The sequence below is a fragment of the Thunnus maccoyii genome, chromosome 18 (genome assembly GCF_910596095.1).
Source record: "Thunnus maccoyii chromosome 18, fThuMac1.1, whole genome shotgun sequence".
Lineage (NCBI taxonomy): Eukaryota > Metazoa > Chordata > Actinopteri > Scombriformes > Scombridae > Thunnus > Thunnus maccoyii.
The window spans coordinates 5,201,445-5,227,500 of record NC_056550.1 but is presented as its reverse complement, the minus strand read 5'-3'; the positions used below and the strand labels follow the sequence as shown (position 1 = coordinate 5,227,500).

The window sequence follows — 26,056 nt, the reverse complement described above, 5'->3', positions numbered from 1 at the left end:
ATTCATGTGAAAATGACTGAATTCAAACAATTTCAAAACATTACCTAAATGACAAAGTCACATTTAAATGTATAAGACATTAAATGAGATGAATGTGGTTTCCTTGGGGCTTGTGTTAGAACATGATGCTGTGTCACAATGCTCTAGAAGTTGGCAGCCTTCCAGCTGGCATTCAGAGACACTGAATCATATCTGATAACCCTATAACTGAAACCGAAGTTCAAAGTCATCACGAACCACTTTCAATTTCAAGCTTCATTCACATGCTCATTGAATCAGATAATAACAGATTTCTCAATTTAACAGCTTAAAATACAAACCTCAAATGTCCTGCACACCATGAAACAATCACATATATCATCATCAAAGCAACGTGAACAGGTTTAAGACTGGCTATAAGCACATCAACCTTTTACCCTGCAGAGATTTTAACCACCACTATCTCTATGGAGCAATGTTCCTGCAACTACTTATTCCAGTTGGTAGAAATGTAGTAGCAATGTGCCAGCAAAGCCAGTGAAGAAGACTGCAAGCTAGCAAACATGGAAAATGTTATGAGAAAGGAAATGCATTCAACATGAATTCACACAATGCATTTTGGTGAGAAACATTTAAAAAGGACAAGTGTGTAAGATTTAGTGGCATCTAGCAGTGAGGTTGCAGATTGCAACAAACTGAATACCCCCCTCCCCTTTCCCCTTCCAAGTGTGTAGGAGAACCTATGGTGGCTGCAAAACTTGTGAAAAACTTGAAAGGCCCTCTCTAGAGCCAGTGTTTGGTTTGTCCGTTCTGAGCCACTGTAGAAACATGGCAGTGCGACATGGCGTGCTCCATGGATGAGGACCTGCTCCCTATATGGATGTAAAGGGCTCATTCTAAGGTAACGAAAACAACAATTCTTATTTTCAGGTGATTATACACATAATGAATATTATATTCCATTTCTGCCAAGTCCGTTCTGCTAGATGCCACTAAATCTTACACTGGTCCTTTGATGTAAACAGAATTTTATTTGTCTTTGAGATATGTTCGTTTATCTCTGTGCAACCTGTGTGCGTGCTAATGTGAGGGAAACATTCAACACATACATTACTAGGTGTTGGATAAAAGTACCAACAGTACCCTTAAGGATGTCTTTTACTGTGGCTGTGTCACTATTGGCACCATACCATAACATGTACTTGTAACAACAGCAAAAACAACCAGTAAGTCATTGAAAATTTAACTAAAAAGATGACTATTGATTCAGGCTGTGGTACATGGCTTGACCAGAGATCAGGTGAAGGGTAAAAGTAACAATGACCTGGAAAAAAAACATTTGAATTTGCCATTCCCAATTCCCACCAGTCTGTCGTAGGGCTGTCAATGTCTAGCATGTAAACTTCCAGCTTCATCTGATACATCAAACTAACTGACAATAAGGAAAATGGGACTAATTTGGTTGGAGGTCTCTAAGCAACTCTTCCCATGTTCACTTAGATCTTTATCTTTGCTTCATTCTTATCCGCCCTTTTATACCTCCTTTCTTCCTTCAGCTTTTACAGTTTTTAGCAGTAAATTTGAAAATACATTTTTATGAATTGCACTGCACGGGCACTTGAGTATTCTTACAAACTAAAAAAAAAAAATTCCACTTCACTTTTATTGCAATTTAGGATAAGTTAATACTTTCCTCTCACAGGAAATGCGTAATTCTTCTCTGCTTCTCACTTCTCCCCAAATGATCTCCTTTCTAAGTGCTAACCTCTGCCCCCTCTTTCTGAAAAATCATCCAAGAAAGGTTTCATATTCTCAGAGGAAGTAGTGTTCGGAAGCATTTTGCATTTTCTAATGTCTAGCTGAATTTCTTTGACATGTGTGTTCATGCTGAATAGCTGTCAAATATATTTGTTAGTGAAAGCTTTTAAACTCCATGTTTTTTTAATAGAGGAATGCCGATTAGATGACGTGGGAGAGTGCTGTGATGCAACACAGATGACCTATCAAACAACAAAGGGCTTGTTGTGTCTTCAGTTTGCCAAGGTGTTATGTTACTACTGTGCCTCATTCAATGAACTTGACAGTTTAATGGATGATTTTAATTTTAAGAGCATTGTGGCATGTTCTCAGCCGTCCTTAGAGGAGTTTCTTGGATTGAGGCTTTGCTGTGCCTTTGGAGGACGAGGAAAATTTGGGGTCAGCAGAGAGGAGATTCATGACGTCTTGCAGAGCTTTACTTATCTGAGCTCCAAATCTGTGGGAGTCCTAAAATGAAAATCAGAGACAAGAATTAAGAAGAGTTTTGAAAAAGGGAAAGAGAAAGATGGTTATAGGCAGAAAATAAAAACCACAGAGAGACAGAAGTGGTTGCAATTACATGAGTCAGCTACTTTCTTAAAGGCAGGATTCCTGAATAAAAATGAGAACTGAGAACAGACTATGAAGCAATCGCTTAGTTGTGCTTAGTATGTTCTATAATGTCCCCTGTGGTCGGAATGAAAAGTGATGCAACTCGAAGATGACCACCTACTCTATTGCAGTTTTAATTCAATGGACCTTACTACCCCAGCCTGAGTGAACATAATAAAGTTGAAACTGTCCTTTCAGTGTTTTTCAATTTCAGTGATATTGGATATTAGTTGAACATCTTGGTCACAAATGTGCAGTTAATATGATAAGTGTGAAAATGGTAGGCTTTACTTACAGTCTCACTGCAGGAGTATTTGGATGACACATGGAAGTTGATCATATCTTCTCCCACAATGATGTATGAAACCCCATAACCATCATCAGCAACCTGATATGGAACCATAGAGACCACATGAGACACAAGTTAATACACTGCTCTGAGCTTGTGACTATGTGGGAAACTATGTGTGTGTCACTCACAGGTCCGAACCCTCCGCCCAGCGATATGTACTCCGGGTTGTTCTTCAGATCAAACAGTTCCATCTGCTGAACTGGGGTCTGACTGGTGGAGAGACGCCAAGGCTCCGACAAAACCTGGAATGTTTGACAGAGGCAGATGAAGAGAAAGGGATGAAGTAGGAACAGGTAACGGCAAATCTGCTCTGCAAGCAGCATTTACAAATCGTCTTATCCCACACACACATCTCTCTTTTAGCTTTAATCGCAGGTGGATTTTGACTCTTCGTTTCCAGTGATGGTTTACAGTATCTTCTTCCATGGACTGTTGAAATTATACTTCAAGGTTCACTGAACTATAATTGAGCTGCAGTTTACTCTGTTTTACACTGACTTAACAACACTCAGCAACTCTCAGAATTTGGATAAACATATAAAGCTGCATTGTCACTGTGTTTGCCAAAGGTCTTTTCCCTTTCAGTGTGTGAACAGAAATCAGTCTAAAACCTGTCTGTGTGCATATTTAAGTCTTGTCTCATGTGAAGTGTGTCGTTACTGTTAGTCTGCATTCCAGTGTTACTTTATTTCTGTGGTGATGCAATCTTTAGTCATCCTCCCTCTCTTCGTTCTTCAAAGGACATCTACGTGAAAGGTACAAGAGTCGCGTAGCTCCGTCAGGGAATAAGGCAGTGCGTGGGTATGTGTGTGTAAATGTGCGCGTGTAGTTGCGCGAGCGCAGCGGGTGAGCGGAAGAAACATGACGTGAACGCGAGCGGAGCAGAGGAAAAGTTTAGCAGTAAGTTGTCAATCTGGCAGTAAATGTACAGTACAGGCTGTTTGTCAGTTAATAAATGCTGCAGCTCCTCAAGGCAAAGAAAATACACACCTATCGAAGGGGGTTAGCCCCGAAGTTAGCAACAACACGTTAGCTTAACCTGACCAGGCTCACTTCAGGTGGACTGACTTTTAAGGTGGACCAGCTATTCTCATTTTAGTGTCAATCTCAGCCACTGTTTAACAGAGAACGGAGAAATGTCTAGCCGATGAGTCTCTGTCTTGAGTTTTTCATATGTCCCCCACATATGACAACACCCCCCATCTATATTCCATCTCACCAAGCTCTTTTGTACTTCATGCTGCTGCACATACATGAGCCAAAATAGCAGGTAAATTTTGAGAGCCCAACATAGCCCATACACCCAAGGAGATTAAATATGGGGCCACAAAATAGCAATGAAACACTGACAATGAACAAAACCAAACACTTACCTCTTTGAGGAAGGGTGACTCCACCCCCAGGTATTTGGAGACCACGTACAGGCAGAAGAGGTGTCTGTCAATTCCATCTCCAGTCATAGCCAGTCGATAAAGGTTCTGGTGCCTCTCTGAGGCCAGTCGGAAGAGACGCCTGCATTGGTCCTCTGTCTGTCCAAACAAATCACACTTTCACTGACATACACTAAAAAAAAAAAAAAACAAAAAAAAAAAACTACTGTAGTCCTTCTCTGAACTAAAAAAAAAAAATCACCAGAAATACAGCACAAAAATGGGAATTTTGGACTTCAGTTTGTACTGACGTTGAGGTCATCAGATACTAACAGTTTGAAATTTTGCTTAAGCTTTGACTTTTATCAGTACCTCTCCACCCTCTAAAGCTTTAACGAAGGCACAGCTATCGTTGGAGCAGGATCGCACAGTTTCTGTGCGGCCCTCTCTGAAAAGACGGGTCATTGATGCCTCATAAGTCAGACAGAAACCACCACGATCCTGTAAGAAGAGAAGGAGGAGGTGGGAAGAAGAGATTCAGGGGAAGATGGGGGAAGATGAAAGAGATGCAAATGTCGTTATTGTTTAAAACACATTTGAAGATTGAAAACAACAATACTGTCTCATCTAAGCTAACATTTATGGTTATCTATGGTAATATAACTAAGATTATTATTTTATTATTATTATCAAGCTATGAATTCATCAAATATGTTACAGTTGAGTCAGTAAAGTCAGACAAGAAGGGAGGAAATAGACAAAACAATTTTCAGGGATGGAAAACAAGCTCATCAGAAGTCTGGAGGAGGAGTAATGACCTCAGAATGACATGTGAATCTCAAATAACAGTCCAAGAGAGAGACACTACATCTATAAACAGGAAATACGAACACAGAGATCTGCACAGGAAAGGAGTTAAGGAAACTTGAGATACGAAGCATCAAGGCAGTGTGATTCCAGATTTAAACTCAATCAAAGGCGTAGGTTTGTTTAACTTTTTGTTGAATGATGGCCAAAATAATTGTGTGTGTGTACTTCCTCTCACTCTTTTCACTTGTGTAGGCATGGGCACCCACACATAAAGAGCCTGACTGCCAGATGTTTACCAAATATGTATTTGTTGATTTGCCTGAAACCGGACTTGTATCATGTTGTGTTCTCTGATTTTTACGTTTTATTTTATTGATAGACTACTTAACTATGAATCTGAGACCAAAATGAAAATTTAAAAATAACATATCACAGACTGTCAGAATAAATGAAACAGACCTGTAGGTGATATGTTGCTCTGTAACTCGCTGCTGGAAGGTTTTCAAACCTCACCTGAGATTCTGTCCTTACTTCAGTTTGTGGATTGTGTGGCAACAACACAAGAGTTTCATGACAGAGCCACAGTGATGATCAAACCTCTTTAAATCATCTTGAAAACTTCTATTTGTATTATTTTTCATTCAACTCCTGAACTTATGGCTAGATCTTTCACTGTGATATCAGAGCTCACCTGAGAGGCTGCAGCTCACCTGTCTGTGTGTGACAGTCACAAACATATCAGTTGGACAAGCTACGGCTAATTTAGCTTATAAATTATGTTCATGTCTTAATGACACATATGCAATAATAACTCTGCTCTTGATCCACTCATGGAAAAGGGGACAGATGGCATTAAATAGTAAATATTTCTCCCATTAATTTCAAGATTAATATTTGGATTGATTACAGAACATTCTTATTAAGGAAGCTCAACTGTTACTGACACTTTGGTTCTTCTTTAAAAAAGGACCTGATGTCTTCATTTGCTTTTGGGAGGAATTTTCACCAACAATAATAAAATTATTTATAGTTATATACCAAAAACTACACCCATGTACCAGAAGAAAGTCAGGAAATAGGAGGAGAGAGGAAATGACCCTGTTAGGCTGTTGGGTTTGAAAAAAGGTGATTATGACCAGCTATAGAGAAAGTGCAGGTTCATGTTGTTGACTTTGCTTTTTGTCCTATGACACCTGTAATCTCATACATACAGACGATAATTAATGATTTTCTCTCGCATACTGTGCAACACCCTACGTTATTGTGGATTTTTTAGTCATCGTCACTCTCTTCGTTCTTCAAAGGACATCTACGTGTTTTCGCAAGAGTAGCTTTGCTCCGTTAAGGAATAAGGCAGTGCGCGCGTGTGTGTATGTGTGTGTAAATGTGCGTGTGTAGTTGCGCGAGCGGCAGAAACATGACGTGAACGCGTGCGGAGCAGAGGAAAAGTTCAGCAGTAAGTTGTCGATCTGGCAGTAAATGTACAGTACAGGCTGTGTGTCAGTTAATAAATGCTGCAGCTCCTCAAGAAAATACTCATCTATCGAAGGGGGTTAGCCCCGAAGTAAACAACAACACATGACAACTTGACCAGGCTCTCTGTCCACTTAAGGTGGACTGACTTTTAAGGTGGACCAGCAATTCTCATTTTAGTGTCAATCTCAGCTGCTCTTTAACAGAGAACGGAGAAGTGTGTGGCTGATGAGTCTCTGTCATATGCCCCCCACATATGTGTTTATATGAAATGTGAATAATGGAAAACATGGATCACAGTAAACTTTATTATTGCATAGATGATTCTTTCTTGACCTTGAAGTAAAGTTAAGTAAACATTTGCCCCATGTGTTCCAGTATTCTCCTTTATTATTACACGTAGGTGAAATTAACAATTGAGACACAACTTGTGCAAAAAAAAGCAACAATGTCTTGATGCAATTGGCATTGGCTTCAACACTCAGCCATGGTGGCTGCTTCTTGGTTTGGACATAGGATTGGACAATAAGCCAAATTTAATAACAGGTTAACAACTAACCAGAAGTTCAACCAACCAATCAGTTTGCAGTCCAGTCCCAAAGTCCAGAGTCTTCAATTTGTTACACTGTAATCGGGATGGAAATGATCTAACAGGAGAAGGCAACAACTGAGCACTTATTTATTTAAAATGTGTAGTGTAGATTTAAGGTTGTATCTTCCAGCCCTATTTGGATAGGACGAATATATATTGTAGTAAGTCACGGTAGATTCAGGTACATGTGTAAAGTAGTTACATGTATTACTGTATATCCACAACATGGTGAATCTGACCTACTTCACAAAACACAAAAAAGGCCCACAGAGTTGTCCAATCAGAAGAGAATCTTTAGTGCTGCTATCAAAGCTCAAACCTTGATTTTTTGCTATTGAAATTACTAACTTAACCTTTTAACAAACAAAGAAAATGCTTTCACAAGCATCAGTGTTGTGAGGATGTTAAAACCAAACAGCACACATTGATATTGCCAACATAACTGTAGGGAAATACAATATATAAGCCTTTCTCCCGTTTCATATAGTGACGCATGCAAGTGTGGGAAATTATGAATAATGAGTCATCTTAATCATGACAAGGTATGCATGAGCTGTGATGCAGTCATGGCACATCACATCCGGAGGCCTGCTATTGGCTGATTCGGTGCTTCAGTACACCATTCCCAAAGATATTTGATGTAGTTTAGAGTATAATTTATCAGCATATTTTCCCCTGGGTCAGCAACATTCAGCATTTAATTTTAGACAATGTTCATGTCTCATTTCTACGCTCTCCATGATCTTTCTTGATGGAAATTCCAAAATAAAATATAAATTTCTGCCACTAGGGTACCTACAAAGGTGCTCTTTGAAATATTTTAGCTCCAAGTGTGTGTGTATATGTGTTAATTACCCTGTAGTATGCTAGCTGCAAGCCGATCTGTATGAATGCATCAGGGCTGACACGAAGCTTCTTGATCCGTCCTTTTCCAAACTCTCTGAAGGGAAACACATGACAGTCCACATCATCTGCCAACGCTTGGGCAACAGCTAGAGAACTGCATGCCTGAGCCTGAACCTGACAGACAAAGAGAGAAACAGAATTAAAAACTGGAACAAAAGTTATTTGATCTTTCACTGACTGTTTGGCACTTAGGCAGGAAGCCAAAAGGGAAAAAAATTTTTTTCTGTCATTTAGGTTCACCCTGCTCATCAAACAAGTAAAAATCTGTTAATAAGATGTCATAAGAACATATAACTGACTCTAGTCAAGCATGATACAACTGTCAGCACTCTTTAACTTACCCTCTGTGTTAACAACACTTTGTGACAGTACAAAATGTGTTTTGTTTATTTTTGCTATACTTGGCCTTCCAAGACTAAAAACTGCTCCCAAGACCCAGCACTGTGTTGGTATGAACCCTTTTTTTTTGTCCTAGTTCAGATTATTTTTACAGTGCTGGGAATTAGTGTGACATCATCAGATTTATACTTGAAAAACCCCCTTCACTCAAAAATGTATTTTGCATATTATTACTTCCTTATTTAACCTTCACTGCGCAGAATGATGTATGTACATTGAGAATAGACTTGAAATGAAACATATTCGCATATTCATAGATTCTGAATTTTTCAATGAGGGAGAATAAGGATATGTATGGTAATTTTAAGACTGTTTAACTAGGTAACTCAACTTCTATGTGGGAAAACCATATCAGACACAAATTGTTATTCCAAGTAGAATATTTCTGGAGGGGAGCTTTAAATACAAGAGTCAATTTATGAACTTTAAAATGTCTAACTAACACATCAAGGTGAATGCAGCAAACTCAACAGTGCAGGGACTGGCAAAGACAGGACATGTTCATGTTGTCAGTGAAGTGTTTATTAAACTTTGGACCATATGCATTTGGGTGCCACCCAACAACCACAGAGAATGTTTAATGAGACAAAAAGAACAGTTCACAATAGACACAATTATCACTTACCTAGACATCATACAGCATAGTGCCCTGGGTCAAATGATATGTAAGCAAACACACTCCACACATAGTGACTGTATAAAGTGGCCTGGCTGTTGTGTTGTATGCTTCAAGCAGACATTACATGTGCCAATTAGGCACATTTTGAAACAGATGAGAAAAGTGCAAGGAAAAAGAACAAAACTGTGAGGCATGTAACCTCTATTTCATTTTTAGCCATGCTAGCAGCATGGCACTAGCGCCGGCAATGTGAATGGGGTGATCACCTGATATTCACTCTAGCGCCACTATAAAGTTAACATTTTTGTTTTTTAGCAAAATATCTCAATTGGATGGATTGCCATGAAATTTGGTACAGACATTCATGGTGCCCAAACACTGAATCTAACTGACTTTGGTAATCCCCTCAGGATGTATTGCAATAAATTGGGTAATCTCCTGACATTTCACCAACATCAGTTTCAAAATTTCAGTTTGCCCATTAGGCTACTTAGGTTTATGACCAAATACCTGCAAAACTAATGACATAATGACATGGTCAAAACCTGGAGACATCTGAGTCAGTGAGTGTAACTGAACAAACTGCTCTCTATCATGAACAATCCATCCCACCCCCTCCATGATGCACCACAGAGACAGAGGAGCTCATTTTCCAGCAAACTCATTCAGCTTAACTGTCATTAAGAACAATACAGGACATCATTCTTGCCGTTCACCATAACACTGCACAACAGCTCACCTCTGTGTGACAGGTCAACATACCGTTGCACTACATCTATAAATATTGTTTTTCAATAAAAAACTATTCAATACCTAGCAGACCTGCAAATCTGCCTTTTAATTTAGTTAGTGATTAATAATTCTCTTATTAGTTAAAACCAGGCCCTCAGTTACACTTTCACTTTAAAAATCCACTTAAAACATTTAAAAAAATGTTATTGTTAAGCAGTTGTTTTGGGCCCATGGTTATCTGGAAGCAGAAGGGAGGGGCACAGGATGAAAAGTGATTAAACAGTCATTAATCTTTAATGACTGATAAATCTATGACATGTGATACAACATTAACTAACTGGACCACGCAACACCTGACTTTTATCACATGTACATCTTCTCAGTGGGTTTAACACTATGAAGTGTAAAAAGGCAAAAAGATAAGCACATGTTTAGAAAGGTTACAGACAGCATGAACTGCAACACAATGAGAGGAAAAAGGTAAACAGACAGTGGTGAAAGGACTGACTCAAAACGAAACTTTTTGTTCTTTAAAAGTCTCACTACAGCATGTGTCTATGTGTTGAAAGAAAGGTTTTAAACGTTTCTGTGGCCCGTTTCCTTTTCCGTTTGTTTTCTCAGTGAAAGTTTCTACTAAAAAAAACAACTATCTGTCCTGGTAGTCTGTCAGCTCAGACACAGGGTACGGGGGAAGATCCCTGCTTCACCCCCAGCAGAGCCGACTCTCCTATTGCAAAAGTGTGATCATCGGGACTTTTGCCAAAGGAAACTACACACCAGATCATGTCACGTCATGCGTTTGTTTACATAGTTACATCGCTGATTACCACTCAGATTAACAGTTACAGTTACAGATAACAATTACTCTCACTGAACTGCAAGCATCCATGATCTGTAAAAACATTCACCCTATTCAACCTGGTCAAAGTGGGTCAACCAATATGGTTTTTTCAGTGCTGAAACCAAGAGTGATTATTAGAACTCAAGGAGATCGATAACTGATGTTAAGAACCGATACACATTTGCAGTAAAAATAAAAATCTTGGTGTCAAAATTTAGAATGTATGATTTTAATGCACAATTATGCTTCATTTATTACAGCAACACTGCTTTGGAAAGCCTTTAGTTGGTTTCAACTATTATTATTATTATTTAAATACAGTGAGGGAAAGTAACACATTTAGGCACATTTTGAAACAGATGAGAAAAGTGCAAGGAAAAAGAACAAAACTGTGAGGCATGTAACCTCTATTTCATTTTTAGCCATGCTAGCAGCATGGCACTAGCGCCGGCAATGTGAATGGGGTGATCACCTGATATTCACTCTAGCGCCACTATAAAGTTAACATTTTTGTTTTTTAGCAAAATATCTCAATTGGATGGATTGCCATGAAATTTGGTACAGACATTCATGGTGCCCAAACACTGAATCTAACTGACTTTGGTAATCCCCTCAGGATGTATTGCAATAAATTGGGTAATCTCCTGACATTTCACCAACATCAGTTTCAAAATTTCAGTTTGCCCATTAGGCTACTTAGGTTTATGACCAAATACCTGCAAAACTAATGACATAATGACATGGTCAAAACCTGGAGACATCTGAGTCAGTGAGTGTAACTGAACAAACTGCTCTCTATCATGAACAATCCATCCCACCCCCTCCATGATGCACCACAAAGACAGAGGAGCTCATTTTCCAGCAAACTCATTCAGCTTAACTGTCATTAAGAACAATACAGGACATCATTCTTGCCGTTCACCATAACACTGCACAACAGCTCACCTCTGTGTGACAGGTCAACATACCGTTGCACTACATCTATAAATATTGTTTTTCAATAAAAAACTATTCAATACCTAGCAGACCTGCAAATCTGCCTTTTAATTTAGTTAGTGATTAATAATTCTCTTATTAGTTAAAACCAGGCCCTCAGTTACACTTTCACTTTAAAAATCCACTTAAAACATTTAAAAAAATGTTATTGTTAAGCAGTTGTTTTGGGCCCATGGTTAGGCAAAAAGATAAGTACATGTTTAGAAAGGTTACAGACAGCATGCACTGCAACACAATGAGAGGAAAAAGGTAGACAGTGGTGAAAGGACTGACTCAAAACGAAACTTTTTGTTCTTTAAAAGTCTCACTACAGCATGTGTCTATGTGTTGAAAGAAAGGTTTTAAAAGTTTCTGTGGCCTGTTTCCTTTTCCGTTTGTTTTCTCAGTGAAAGTTTCTACTAAAAAAAACAACTATCTGTCCTGGTAGTCTGTCAGCTCAGACACAGGGTACGAGGGAAGATCCCTGCTTCACCCCCAGCAGAGCCGACTCTCCTATTGCAAAAGTGTGATCATCGGGACTTTTACCACAGGAAACTACACACCAGATCATGTCACGTCATGCATTTGTTTACATAGTTACATCACTGATTACCACCCAGATTAACAGTTACAGTTACAGATAACAATTACTCTCACTGAACTGCAAGCATCCATGATCTGTAAAAACATTCACCCTATTCAACCTGGTCAAAGTGGGTCAAAGAATATGGTTTTTTCAGTGCTGAAACTAAGAGCGATTATTAGAACTCAAGGAGATCGATAACTGATGTTAAGAACCGATACACATTTGCAGTAAAAATAAAAATCTTGGTGTCAAAATTTAGAATGTATGATTTTAATGCACAATTATGCTTAATTTATTACAGCAACACTGCTTTGGAAAGCCTTTAGTTGGTTTCAACTATTATTATTATTATTTAAATACAATGAGGGAAAGTAACACATTTACTCAAGTACTCTACTTAAGTACAATTTTAAGGTACTTGTACTTTACTTGAGTATTTCCATTTGATGCTACTTTAGACTTCCACTACACTAAATTTCAGAGGGAAATATTGTACTTTATTTTACTACCACTACATGTATTTGACAGCTTTAGTCTTAGTTACTTTTCAGATTAAAATTTTACACAAAATAAAATAAAGATGAGTTTATAAATTACAACACATTGTTAGAGATTAAACTAGTGGTTCCCAAACTGTTTGGCTCGTGGCCCCTTACAAAAAAAAAAAAAGTGTGCATTTGTGTGTCTTTGTCATGTTTCAGATGTCTTTGAGTTGTTTGCAATTCCACCAACGAGACATTTCCCCTCACATGGTTTGAAATAAATAAGATAAAAGAAAAGTTCTGAAAAATGAATCCAATTTTATGCAGCAGAACTGTTTTTTCTTCGTTCCCACCCAATCTATCATCTCAACGCCCCTCAGATTTATCTCATGACACTTACAAAGCAGGTCAAACTAGCTCCACCTCGAGCACCAACAACTACGGCCTCTAGACTATAATGGAAACAAGCAGTTTCCTGTGTTTGTTACCACGACTAGAAAAAAGTTGATGAGGAAAATTCCTCCTTTCTTAGAGTCAAACAAAGGTGGGCTATGCTAGAGGAAAAGGATATAACATTTTGACTGAAACACTGAGTGCAAAATGAAAGTAATTCATAATTCATCTGCAGTGAACCAGATGCTGGTGGGATATGGCATTTCAGTCATTGGTATAATAGTGATTTATGGCATGTAAATCATGTAAATACATCTTAAGTGGGCAGTTTATAAGAAAACATGAAATATTTTTAAGATTTAAATGCCAAGCCTGTGGTCTGATTTTGATCAAATCTGACCTACTGAGGGATGCCTGCACTTCACATTAGGCTAACTGTTGGTATTTCAGTCCCTGTGTTCTACATTCTCCCTAGCGTCACACCTCCATTGTGACTGAACAGAGGAAGGCTGAATTAAGTCACAAATCCTCCAACTGTTTCTTCTTCCGACATTGGCTGTAACCTGTTTCCATAAGTGTCAAAACACACATTTTCAGCAAAGAAATTTGTGAGACCTGAATTTGCACCCATTTGAAGTGATACTGATCTAGTCTGTTACATACATGGGATGGGATATGTACAGACTTATTACTGACCCTTTGCTTGTGCGCTCTCCCCCAGGTTGCTGGATCATTTTGTGTTTAGCTAACATGTCTATTAAGCACTACTCACATGTCATGTTTTATCACTGCACTCATTCATCCAACCTGCCTTAAAGGACTAGTTACAACATATTTTGAGCAATTCATCTTAATCTACAGTATCGGGCTGACCTACTTTATGACAGTCTACGTTATCAGTTGACCTTAAGAAGTAAAGTAAAGGTAAGGTACAGATATGATTTATAACAAAGACCGATTTGTATTAAGATGGATATGAGCCACAGACATATTGAATACACGCACACACTCACACGTATGTTCACACACACACACACACACACACACACACACGCACGCACGCACGCACGCACGCACGCACGCACGCACGCACAGAGTGGGACCTGATGGGTTTCGTGATTGTGTGGTTGAGATATTTCTTCTCTGCCTAGTCTGAGATTCGTCATGTTAACAACAATTGGATCCTTTACCCCTGTTCTCTAACACCTGAGCTCAATTCCCCTGATGTGAATACCGTAAAAAAGCATTGGACAGCTGCTGACTAAACCCCATGCTTTACAGTTGTCCCTGATCCATCACAGCTGGATTGTTTGCCCCTCCCTTCTGCTTCCAGATAACCATGGGCCCAGAACAACTGCTTAGCAATAACATTTTTTTAAATGACTCAAGTGGATTTTTAAAGTGAAAGTGTAACTGAGGGCCTGGTTTCAACTAATGATAAGAGAATTATTAATCACTAACTAAATTCATTTGGCACCAATTCAAATTCACTTCCTAATTTTCATCAAGTCTATTTTTTAGAAAAGGAAAGACTTTTAACCCACATGACCTGGTCAAAGTTTGATTGACATGTGAACTGTCAGGTGTGTAGAGACAATAAGTAACTGCAGCTGGACACAGAAAAATACTCATATATTTGAAGGTAGAGTGTGAGTGAACCTCTAGGTGCTCAGGCCTTGATAAAGGAAAAACTGCAGTACAGAGCTCCAAAATGTAGTTATGATTTTATTTTCTACTGCACTTCATCACTTATCAGTCACCCTCACTCCATTTTTTCTCTTCCCCTCATAGGGGATAGCATATTGTGGACTTCCTGTTGGATTTAGGTCAGGGGTGTCAGCGTACAATTTGTAGGTCTTGATGAGACGAATAATTGAGTTTTGGTTCGATCTCTCTACGACATTCCTACGGGCCGTGGTGGCCATATTAGATACATAGTTGGCGCTCTCAAGCACATTTTAGCACTTTGGGGGTTAATTTTTATATTTTATCACATTTTTCACCAGACCTAATGTGCGTGCCAAATTTGGTGAGTTTTTGAGCATGTTTAGGGGGTCAAATTTAGGGTTTAAGTGGCGTAATAGTAAAGACAGAATAAGAAAGAAACAAAACACATGAAATAAGGCTCAGGCCCTAAAAAGAGAAAAACTACTACAGCTCTTGATTGATGAAACCTGAGGATCTTGTTATTTACTGGCCTCCAGAGATTCATCCATTTTTGCCACAGCACAGTTCGCTTGTTAAACCAATGCATCACAGCTGTTCAGTTGTCCTTTCACAATGTGCAAACAGACCTTTTTTTTTTTTTAACTGTAAACATTTTTGCCTTATCTGCAGTCTTTTTACAGCACACAGCAGACATTGTGAGCAGGCTCTATAATAACTCATAATCACATTTACATAAATTCTGAATATATTTATGTAAATGTACAATATGTGTATTACCATAACATGCTTGTCGAGTCCCATTGTATTGTTTAGTGCCACTTACATACATATGTGGTACTAAATAAGTTTTACAGTGGTATTTTAGACCGAATGGATTTACAAATTTTGACTCTGATCTAACACTGTTATCAAAAGTGATGTATAAAATAGAAAGGAAAACTAAATGGAAACAGACATAAAAACAACCCTGACTGTGAGCAAAGTGATTGGATTTGATTGATTTTTGGATAGTTCTGAACCTTTTGTGGCTTTCTAACAATTATACAGTATTCATGGGCTTCTAGTACTGCAGGTGCAATTTTCTTCAAAAAAAAAAAAAAAAAAAAAAAAAAAAAAAAGAGGAAAACTGACATAATACATGGCATAGCATTGTCTTAAGAACTGCTCAGGAGAGCCCCAAAAGTCAGCATGGTATGAAGAAGACATGCTCCTAAACTAATGACAAATAACAGTAAAAAGAATCAGGCATGTTCATAATAAAAAACTGTGGCAGATAGCTTCAAAACCAAAAGCTTGTACAAACAATAGAATGAAGTATTTTCAATAACGTTGAACAACGTACACACATGGTCCGTCTTCAGTGTTGAGCTGGGATAATGCAGAATATTTTGACAAACACACACACATTGCCTGCTGCACGTACCTCTGCGGGGATGTCCCAGACCAGCCTCTGAGGGTAGTATAGTGAGCGGTCCACCTCGCCCTTACAATGCCCGTCCTCAGTGTAGCCCAGCTGGAAGGCATCTGTGGCCAGTGTGTACTGAGGAAGAGGAGAGACATGTTCATACACAACATACAGCATAAAAACACACTGAAATTACCTAAACATCTCTTTAATTAGTTGTCTCTTGCAAAGTACAGAAGTACAGAAGAATTTAAGCTGATTCTGCATTATTACTACTAGTGATGATACAGGTTCTTTGTACTTGTACTCAACATGAACAAATTAATTTGTCTGCTTAAGATAACACCATGAAGAATTTATTGACATGAGCTGTGGGTTGAAACACCGACTTCCACTGTGTGTATACATGTGAATTCTGTTGACGCACACACTTTCTATAAGTGTTTAATTTCATGGTAAACCACTGACAGCGGTTTCGTGGTCATTCTGGAAAGTTCCACTCTCATGTGGGCAGAAAGGCTACACTTCCTGTAGGTATGATTATGTAACATTTAATGGAGAGTTTCACCGCACATATGGCATATTTTTACACATCCGCTCTTGAGATAAGAAAATGAGTCAGACCATGTGACTTTATTCCACTGCTCAGAAGACCACTGCCTGTAATCACATCATTGTTTACTAAGTAGCATTGATATAGGGGGAAACATGGCATCAGAACTAAGTGAAAGTTGCGGAAGTCAAATTGTTATTCTGAGCAAAGAGGAGCTTTCTCAGAATAAAATCATGGCTAGACTAAAGGTTTCTAAGGGGGAAGCGCATGGAGCTCTAAAATGCTTTGCAGAAACTGGATCAGTTGTATCCAAAGCACGATCAGGCAGAACAAAAGTCACCACACCATCAGAAGATCAATACATCAAGCTTAGTTCCCTGAGAGATAGAAAAGAAAACTGGTCTCAGTGGACGAGTAGCGGTTTCTCAGCCACTTCTCAAGAGGGGAAACAAGGCCAAATGCTCTGGGTGGGCTAGGAATTACCAGAATTTCACAGTGGATGACTTTAAAAAAAGTTCTATTTACTAATGAATGATGAAAGTTTCCGATTCATGGCAGTAACAGAAGAGTGTATGTAAGAAGACAAACGGAAGAGAGAAGGTATCGATAGCGCAGCGTATCAAACCAACAGTGAAACATGGTGGTGGGAATATTAAAGTCTGGGGGTGTTTTGCCTACTCTAGAGTTGGACACATGCGGTAAAATTGACTCCGTCCTGACCAAGGAGAAGTGCCACTCCATTCTTCAGAGACATGCTACACCCTCTGGTTCGCATCTTTGTGGTGAAGGATTCATACTGCAGTAGGATAATGACCCCAAACACATCTCAAAGCTTTGCAAGAACTACTTGAAGACCAAAGAAGACCAAGGAGTCCTGACTGTCATGGACTTTCCTCCACAGTCACCTAACCTCAACCCCATTAAACAGTTATGGGGCTACTTGAAGACTGAGAAAAACAAGTCTTCTATGACATCACAAGAAGCTCTTTGGAACATTATCAGATCATCATGAGGTAACATGGCTCATCAGGTTTTGCACAAACTTATGGAGTCCATGCCAGCTCGAGTGCATGCTGTCATTAAAGCAAAAGGGGGACATACCAAATATGATATTATGAGATATTCTGAAATTCATGTACATATTTCAAAGATTCAACTCTTCATTCAAATTGTTAACCTGATATTATCATTTAAAATGAAAAATAAAAACTGTATTACATTCAAAGCAAATGAAAAATATAAATATCTTGACCATCGGTTTCAGTTTTTGGGACCCCACTGTATATGACATACTGAGTGTGATATTGCCTTTGCCAGGTTTGTCTTTTTCCAATGCAGCAATCAAATGTGCCTCAAAACCAGCTATCTGTCAGTGGGATCTCTTTTTTGCTTCCTCTTTAATCCTGTTTTCTCTAAACACTGTTTCACTTCCTTGTCTTGTGCGTAAGAGAATGTGGTGGATAAACGCTAGTAAGGCGAAATTCACATGAACAAACACAAGCCCATGAACGCAGACAGACACACACCTCCCAAAGGTGAGCCACGGTCGGTGCATCAGCCCAGGAGTGCTCTGCGTTCAGTCCATTCTTCCCATTCTTGTAGATCACAATGGAAAAGGATTTATCAAACCATCTGAGAGACAAGAGAAGACAGAGACAAGAAGGAAACAGCAAAAAGAGAGCAGGGGGTTGAGAAAATAAACAATCTTGTATTTAAAAGCAGCATTTAAGTGATGAAATGTGCAGTTGCTGTATATATTCAAATGTTCATGTTCTATTTGAATCATAAAATAGATACTGTCAATAATAGTACTGGTCAATATTCATGCCAATAGATGCTGAGAAGAAATATTTTATCCACTTTTTCAATGTTTTGTTTCCAGGTAATAAAAAATGAGCAGCTTTTTCTCTGAAAACAGCTGCCTTCTGTGGCCCAAAACAACACCATTGGACAGGTGAGAGTGAACCAAAACAGTAAAGTTACGTGCAAGAGATTCCAGTGATAATTATCTAAAATCTATATATCAAAATTTTACTCAAGTTACCCATTCAGTGCCCACTGAGCTGCAGGAAAACTGGTGTTGTAAATTAATGTGCTTACATGTGAATTGGTGGCAGTAAATTGAATGTACAGTGTCAGTGGTTGCTTGTGTTGATGGCATTTGTTGCAAACTAAAGGACAATGTAGCTGTTTCTTAAGAGTGCTCTACTGTCTTTATTTTATACATAAATTGGTCAGTTTTGTTTTTTTTTGTTTTTTTTTAAAAACACAAAATGTGACTGGTAAAGGCTTCTTGTTGATGAAGCATCATATCACATTAGAGAGCAATATGGCTTTCATAGTGACAGCAAGCACTGGAACACTCAGTCAGTGTTAGTGGTTAACATGCAAGTACGTAAAAGCAGAGAATGTTTTTGTTGTCCTGATCAGTGAGACAAGGATTGTGACTGCTGCCAAGAGTTTTAGAGGATCGTAGGAACTGGCTGGAGGGAGAGGGACAGAGGAAGATAGACTGAGTGTGGATGGAAGTTCCCTAAAAAGAGCATTTTTCAATACATGCAACATTATATACAGCAGAGATTAAATGAGACTGGATATACCACACATCTGTTAACCATTAGTTTAGCTGAGCATTAAGACCAGAAACAGGGGGAAACAGAGTCTCATTATCATCATGAGGAGGTTACTGCGAATGCCACAGAAATAACTCAACCTCAATGTGTTCTTTTGGCACTTGGTTTTTTATGTGGAGTTGGTGGTTGGATTTTGTTAGCTTTGGACAGAGTAGTGCAAGCCGTTTCGCCTGTTTCAAGTCCAAGCTAAGTTAACCCACTATTGATGGCAACTTCACATTAACCAGACAGGAGAGTAGTATCCATCTTCTCATCTAAGTCTTAGCAAGAAGGGAAATCCCAAAACGCCAAACTATTCCTTTAAGAATCATATTTAGTGCCAACTTTTAGCACTAGACACAGTACAATTGGTACTCAAATATTGCTGAACATATATCTAGCTATCTTTATCACTATAGACCAGATGCATTCCATTGTTCATTTCTCCATCTATCTGCTTTCTTCCAGCCAGTGCTACAGCTTTGCCAAAAGGTACAATCCCAGTAGGAACACTACAACTTTCATTTGTTCATCTATGTTTTACACATAAAATTTACGAGAATGGCAAGAGGCAAAAATTGGATCAGAATCAGATTGTCTCAGACTAAGACAGACATTAAGATAGAAAGATAAAAGGATATGCAGACATACTGGTTGTATGATGCAGCAGATTGCGGTAGGTAGCCAGAGAGGGTGACATAAAGAGACTTATACAAATCATGCTGTAGATGGAAGATCAAAATGAAAGACTGGAAAACTCTCTTTTGTAGATGCTTTCACTTCACAACTACACTGGCACTAAGGGAGAATGCTGCTGTACTAACTTTTGGGATGATTCTGACAGTTTGGGTATTTTGCTACAGTTTTGCATCATTACGTTTTTAATCTGAAGTTTTCTAACTTGTTTTATGAGCTCCTTTTTTTTGAAACTTTTGTAGGTACAGTACTGTAGAAGTGAAGCTGTGTGTATGATCCAGGAATACACTGTTTAGCAGTTTAATCTATCTTAAATATTGATTTCTTTATTAATTTTGCTTTGGGCATTAGAGGTGGAGGTTGTTTAGGGATTCAGTAGCAGCCAAAAAGCACTTATGAGATTAATACAACGTGATGCATCTCTGGTTGCAATATCAGAACCTCTGATGATTTCTCAATGCCTGTGCACTTTCTTCCCTCTGTGTCCTCCTAACCTGTCATAACATTTGCCATGGAGCAGGGACTTGGCGTATCGGTCCAAATTTCCTGCTGGGTCCTCTCCCCTCATGCCTTGCTCTTCATCATCTAGAGTTACGAAGAATGCTGCCCTCTCAATGACATCCAGTGATCGCTTGTTGACACCAGTGCTGAAGTACTGCCTCCTCATCTGAGACCAAGGAATCCTGGGAAAGGGTTAAACACTGTTAAGAGTGAAACACATCAGACACCAGATGAATATTATGGTCATCAGCCAGTACTTATGTGTCATCATAAAAAAATTCTCACTAAAAAGGAAAAAGGCATTTCCCAAGTGTCCCAAATAGCACAGATGGCCGAACAAGACACAAGAACACAAAGGTCATGAACAAGGAAACCGTTGTGGTTAAGATGATGCATTTGACTAAGAAAACGACTACTTCCTCTAAATTTTTAGTTGGAAACTCAGCTATGGATGTTCATAACGATGGTGAACCTAGTAAACATTACATGTGCTAAACATCAGCATGTTAGCATTGTGTTTTTAAGTACAGCCTGATAGAGCTGCTAGCGTAGCTGTAGACCAGTAGTTCCCAAAGTGGGTGCAATGAGGACAAGCCAGGGGTGCCATGAGATTAATGATATCATTGTTCATCTATTGTGCATTTTTGATAATGTTTCACCACATTAAGAAAATCAGCTACATTTACATTAACTTCTTTTTATGTTACATTTTCAAACATATATAAAAAAAATAAATAAATAAGCAATAAATATTCAAATCACTATATTAAAAACTGTTTAATATGCAGGTAGTTGCAGCTGACCCGACAACTCAGAAATACATTTAACATATTAACGTATTTGTTTATTTTAGGTAAAATTACCAATAAATCTCCACAGCATCTTTTATTCTGAGTGATTGAGAAAGAGCCCATAATATAATCTTCCGTGTACATATAGGCCATGCAAGTTATATTGGTAGTTGGGTGGCTTGGGGTGTAATGACTAAACATTTCCTTTGAACTGGTGGTGTGGTCTAAAAATAGCTGCTGTAGACTAATCTTGTTTTTTTTATACTGAAAAAAATCTAGATGAGCTGACATGAGAGACATTAGAGCCTGGCAGTAGCTCCTCCAGTGGGTAACTCTGAATATCTGTGTCACAGACTGGATGAATTCATCACTAAAAAAGCTTCAAGACAAGATAAGGTGAACCACAAGATGTGGTCTGCAACAAGTAGGTGCCTGCTTGAGACACCTAATCTCAATCTACTATCAGTGAGGAAAGGGAAGGAGGCGTGAGTACATACATACTCACTGCCAAGACTAAGACTAACTGTCCTTTAAGAAACAGTGTAATAAAGGTTATTTCTGTGGGAAAGAAAGAGGATCAGTTGTGTGTCTATATTTCTGTCACTAAACGAAGGCATTCAAAAATTAAAATAGATGTGTGTGTGTGATTGTGTTTTATGTATTCTTTCTGAATGCTCAGGCAAACAGTTGAACTGCTGGTTTATCTCTCCTGTCCATGAGCACAAAGACACTTAGGCTGCAATGTGTAAGGCCTAACACACACACACACACACACACACACACACACACACACACACACACACACACACACACACACACACACACACACACACACACACACACACACACACACACACACACACACACCTACCTCAAATTCCTTCTCTGACTCATTATTGTTCGTCAGGTTTCAACACCTCACCTTATCACGATGCCACACCTCAAAGACACATATCATTCATCCTTATACGAGTTAATTTTTTCTTTCTGTCCCTTGACTTCCTTTTTATTACTCTGCTACATTCCCTTGTTTGCGTTTGTTTTGTTATCTCTCACTGTTTTTCCACAGCATAATGGACATTGAAAGTGTGAAACTCATGCAAACTTAAATACTGTCTTACAGCCAATCCATCATAGAGTGACAAAGCAAAAACACCCAGCTGTCATTCCGTCACAAGCTGCTACATAGTCTTTCCCTCATGCTACACTTTTATACAGAACAAAGCAGCTTGTAGAGCTCTCATGCTAATGCTTCAACTGTTGTATTTAATCTGAAATGAAATATGATGAAGACTTGAATGTTTTTAAATCATTTTTAATTTAATGTAAAATTATAGATACTTTAGACCATAGAGAAACTTAAATTCATAATGTTAATATCACTATAACAGAGAGCACTGTAGCACCTTCATTTTTTATCCTCTGCTCTGCTTTTATCATCTGCTCAGTTGCAACTAGGGATGGGTGATATGACCTAAATCTCATATCCCAATATAGGTCATTTAATATCCCCATGACAATACCTATCCCTATATAGCACATTTTAATTCAGTGAATGAATAATTGGGCCGTGCCCCATGTCTTTAGCACATCTACTCTTCATCAATGCTCCTTCTTTCCTTTCTCAGCCAAGTGTAAATACTTTAACGAACAGGTGAATGGAAATGTATTTAATAATCCTTATTATCTTTTACTGAAATTTTGGGAAAAAAAATTGCAAAAACTTCAGCAACATCCTGTCAAGCAAGTTTCAAGTCTTTACAAGTAGAACAAATACAGAAACTAATGGTTGCCTGAAAAGAAGGAAATACAATGTTGGAAATGCTTTGGAAAATGGAAGTGATGTAAAGCATTGAAGAGTTGGGCTGAAATAAAAACACAGATGTGGTATCTCATCTAAAAGTCTTGAAATAGCTGTAAATTTCAAATGTAGAGTCCTCTTCTTACATTCAGAAATAATGCTATTAGACCATCTGAAAAAATATCATTTTAGTGGATGTACATTATATGTCTGCTACTTGAAAACTGAACTATTGACCCTTTTGTCAATTTTAGCTGATACAGACACATTCTATTTCAAATTGTTTTTGGGCAGGTTGTGGTTGGGCAATGGACACATAATCTCTTAGACCACACATGAGTGGAACATGCGTCATTTACAGAGCAACTGTAGCCAACATAATTGGTTTCCATAAAAAATGCACTGTGTGTAACACAGTGCACACAAAGTGCAGGATACTAAAATCCCACTGCTCACATGGAGAGATCTCTTTGGCAGACTTTAAAAGAATGAAAGCTTCATGTGTTAATTTTAAATCATTTTGAAGTTCAAAGTGAGTGATGTTTACTGAAAAAAAAGAGATGGTGACAAGTTACAAATCAAAGGGAAACACTGTACGGACTTCTAAATGCTTTCCTGTAAATATCAGATTTTCCTGGCATTCAACTAGCAAAGCACATGACTTTGTTCACTTGATTGCCATTTTTGTTTATCTTAGTCTGTGCTCTGGTGCCACCAAGTGATAAGACACACCACAGCTTGTGTCCATAATCCAGCATCAGGGCTGGTGTTGGTTATTTTTGCATTTCCTAAAGTTTTGACGCAGATGATCGGTCCTCTTTAGAGCTATTTTTGTTGTGCTGCTGTAGCCTTTGTTGTTTGCGTTTTTTTTCCTGTTTGGTTTGGCCAGTTCCTTTGAATGGTCCTCTCACTGCCAGCTTTCTGTTGGCAAGGTGATGAATTTCCTTTGATACGTTGTCACCAGATACCAGATTTTGGGCCTGCTAATGAATGGGTTTCCGTGGTATGGGTGAACAGACCTTTTTAAGCCCCAATCCCTTTATGCAGTCTTCTACTGTGTAAATTTGAGATATATTTACATTTATAATTGAATAGTTTAAACAGTAGAAAGTCTTTTTTACTTCTCTGTTTTAATTCTGTGTTTTTACATGCTGATGTAAACAAATCTTTAAAAACAACGGAAAAAGCAACTTAATTTCCTCTTTAAATTTAGCTCTTGTCTAGTGTTGGCCCCCGTATTCATGATGTCTGATGGTGAGGTGACTCCTTTGTTGACATGCATGTTTTAATTAGTGTATAATCCCATGAAAATAAGAATCTTTGTGTTTTTGTTACCTTAGAATGAGCCCTTTATATCTACATAGAGAGCGGGTCCTCTTCCATGGAGGCAGCCATGTTGCACTGCCATGTTTCTACAGTAGCCCAGAATGGACAAACCAAACACTGGCTCTAGAGATTTTTTGTGAGTTTTCAGCTACCGTAGATTCTCCTGCATGCTTGGAAGGTGAGGGTATTCAGTTGGTTGCATTCTGCAACCTCACAGCTAGATGTCACTAAATCCTACACACTGGTCCTTTAATACTTCATAAGAAATAAATACAAAAATCATGTTTCCTAGCTTTGTCTGCACTGGCAAGAGGCACACTAAATACCAAACACAAGCTGCAAAGAATGAGAATTATTCAGTTATTTCCATGAATACATTGGGATATACCAAAATGTGTGTCATTATTCCTACCTGTCTCCAGCAGTGAGAGCTCCTAGTTTGTCTTCTCCGGGTTGTGGGGGTGAAGGGTCATCCAGGATTCTCTGGATCTGATACTCGATCTCCCTGGGAGACAGCAGCCGGCCAGCCTGGTACACCCACAAACGGAAATAGCGGCCCTTGTGGTACACGGCCACAAACTCGCTGTCCTGCCAGTGTTGGAGCACATCTGTGGAGAAGAGGAATTTTATGGATTAGGCACACAGAATTTTTTTGGATTGTGTTTGTGTCTGTGTGTGTTGTTCCCAATTCACTTCTACTTTACAGCTCTTTCATCATTTTATGTAAGATGAAGATTAGCTCAGTGTAGAAACATCAGCTAACAGAATTTCATCTTATAAACAATAAACTATGGACCACGCATGCAGCAATAAAGTGTGTGTAGTTGTGTGTGTGTGTGTATGTTACCAGTCTCATCTCCTGGTGTGCGTGTTGTGTTGAACATCCTCTCACACTGAGCAGCACACAGAGGGATGACGGTACCTGGAACACGACTCTGACACACAGAGACACACAGATCCATTATTGATCTCCATTGTTAATTATTACATTATCTCATTTTAATGCTGGTTTCACTTCGGTAACATTTCTTTCTAGACCAGAAAAGAAAATACTGAAACATATACAAATATAAAGACAGTCCACAAGTTCAGAAAATTCCTTTAAATTTGGGACATATAATAACTAAAGGATTATTTTGACTCTGCAGCATACTGTACCATTATGATATTTTTTCCTACATTTTGTCATATTTACCTGATCTTGTTTAACCTATTAATATATTTTTATTTCCTATCATGTTAAATGAAAAGCATCTACATCCGCTTATTCTTGATGGAGAATTTAGGAATATACATTTATGGCATTCATGTCAGCAAAAGCATGTTGAAATGAAACTAAACAGAGAGAAAGACATTATATTTCTTTGATATGTTTTTCACAAACTAGTTGCTTCTGATGATCTTCACTGCCACCAGCTGACAAGTTCTCAGTTCACCGTAAATCTTACACAAAAAGATTTTAATTGAATATGGACTTTTATGACCGATGATCTTGAAAGTTTAGAAAATTCGCAAAAATAATAATAAAAAAAATAATGGCAAAAATACTCAACAACTTAGATAATAAACCCCCTTCCAAACATGCCATCTTTCCTCCAAACACACACCCACAATGCACCCTATTAATCCATCAACTCTTCAAAGAAGACAAATAAGTGGTGTTACCGGTTTGAGTTCCTCCCGGTTGACCTTGCGGCGGTACAGCAGCAGAGCAGTAATGGTGTTGCCTGCCCTGGCTGCCTGCACAGAGGTCGGGGTCACATACAGGAAGTCCTGTTAAACACA

The 26,056-nt window shown here is 38.5% G+C and overlaps 1 protein-coding gene across 1 annotated transcript in view; it reads right to left on the bottom strand.

Moving 5' to 3' along the window:
* Nucleotides 1-2,063: 2,063 nt before the first annotated feature.
* The window catches only part of cpt1a2b (carnitine palmitoyltransferase 1A2b), a 39,115-nt gene continuing 15,122 nt past the window's right edge, over nt 2,064-26,056 (bottom strand). Inside the window, exons 8-19 of the mRNA XM_042392529.1 lie at nt 25,937-26,044; nt 25,119-25,206; nt 24,684-24,879; nt 20,347-20,535; nt 18,071-18,176; nt 16,010-16,126; nt 7,841-8,005; nt 4,483-4,611; nt 4,114-4,269; nt 2,869-2,982; nt 2,684-2,776; nt 2,064-2,244 (exon numbers count right to left, since the gene is read on the bottom strand). Of these exons, the coding sequence (XP_042248463.1) occupies nt 2,116-2,244; nt 2,684-2,776; nt 2,869-2,982; nt 4,114-4,269; nt 4,483-4,611; nt 7,841-8,005; nt 16,010-16,126; nt 18,071-18,176; nt 20,347-20,535; nt 24,684-24,879; nt 25,119-25,206; nt 25,937-26,044 (1,590 nt within the window). The 3' untranslated portion in view covers nt 2,064-2,115. The remainder of the gene's footprint in view (nt 2,245-2,683; nt 2,777-2,868; nt 2,983-4,113; nt 4,270-4,482; nt 4,612-7,840; nt 8,006-16,009; nt 16,127-18,070; nt 18,177-20,346; nt 20,536-24,683; nt 24,880-25,118; nt 25,207-25,936; nt 26,045-26,056) is intronic.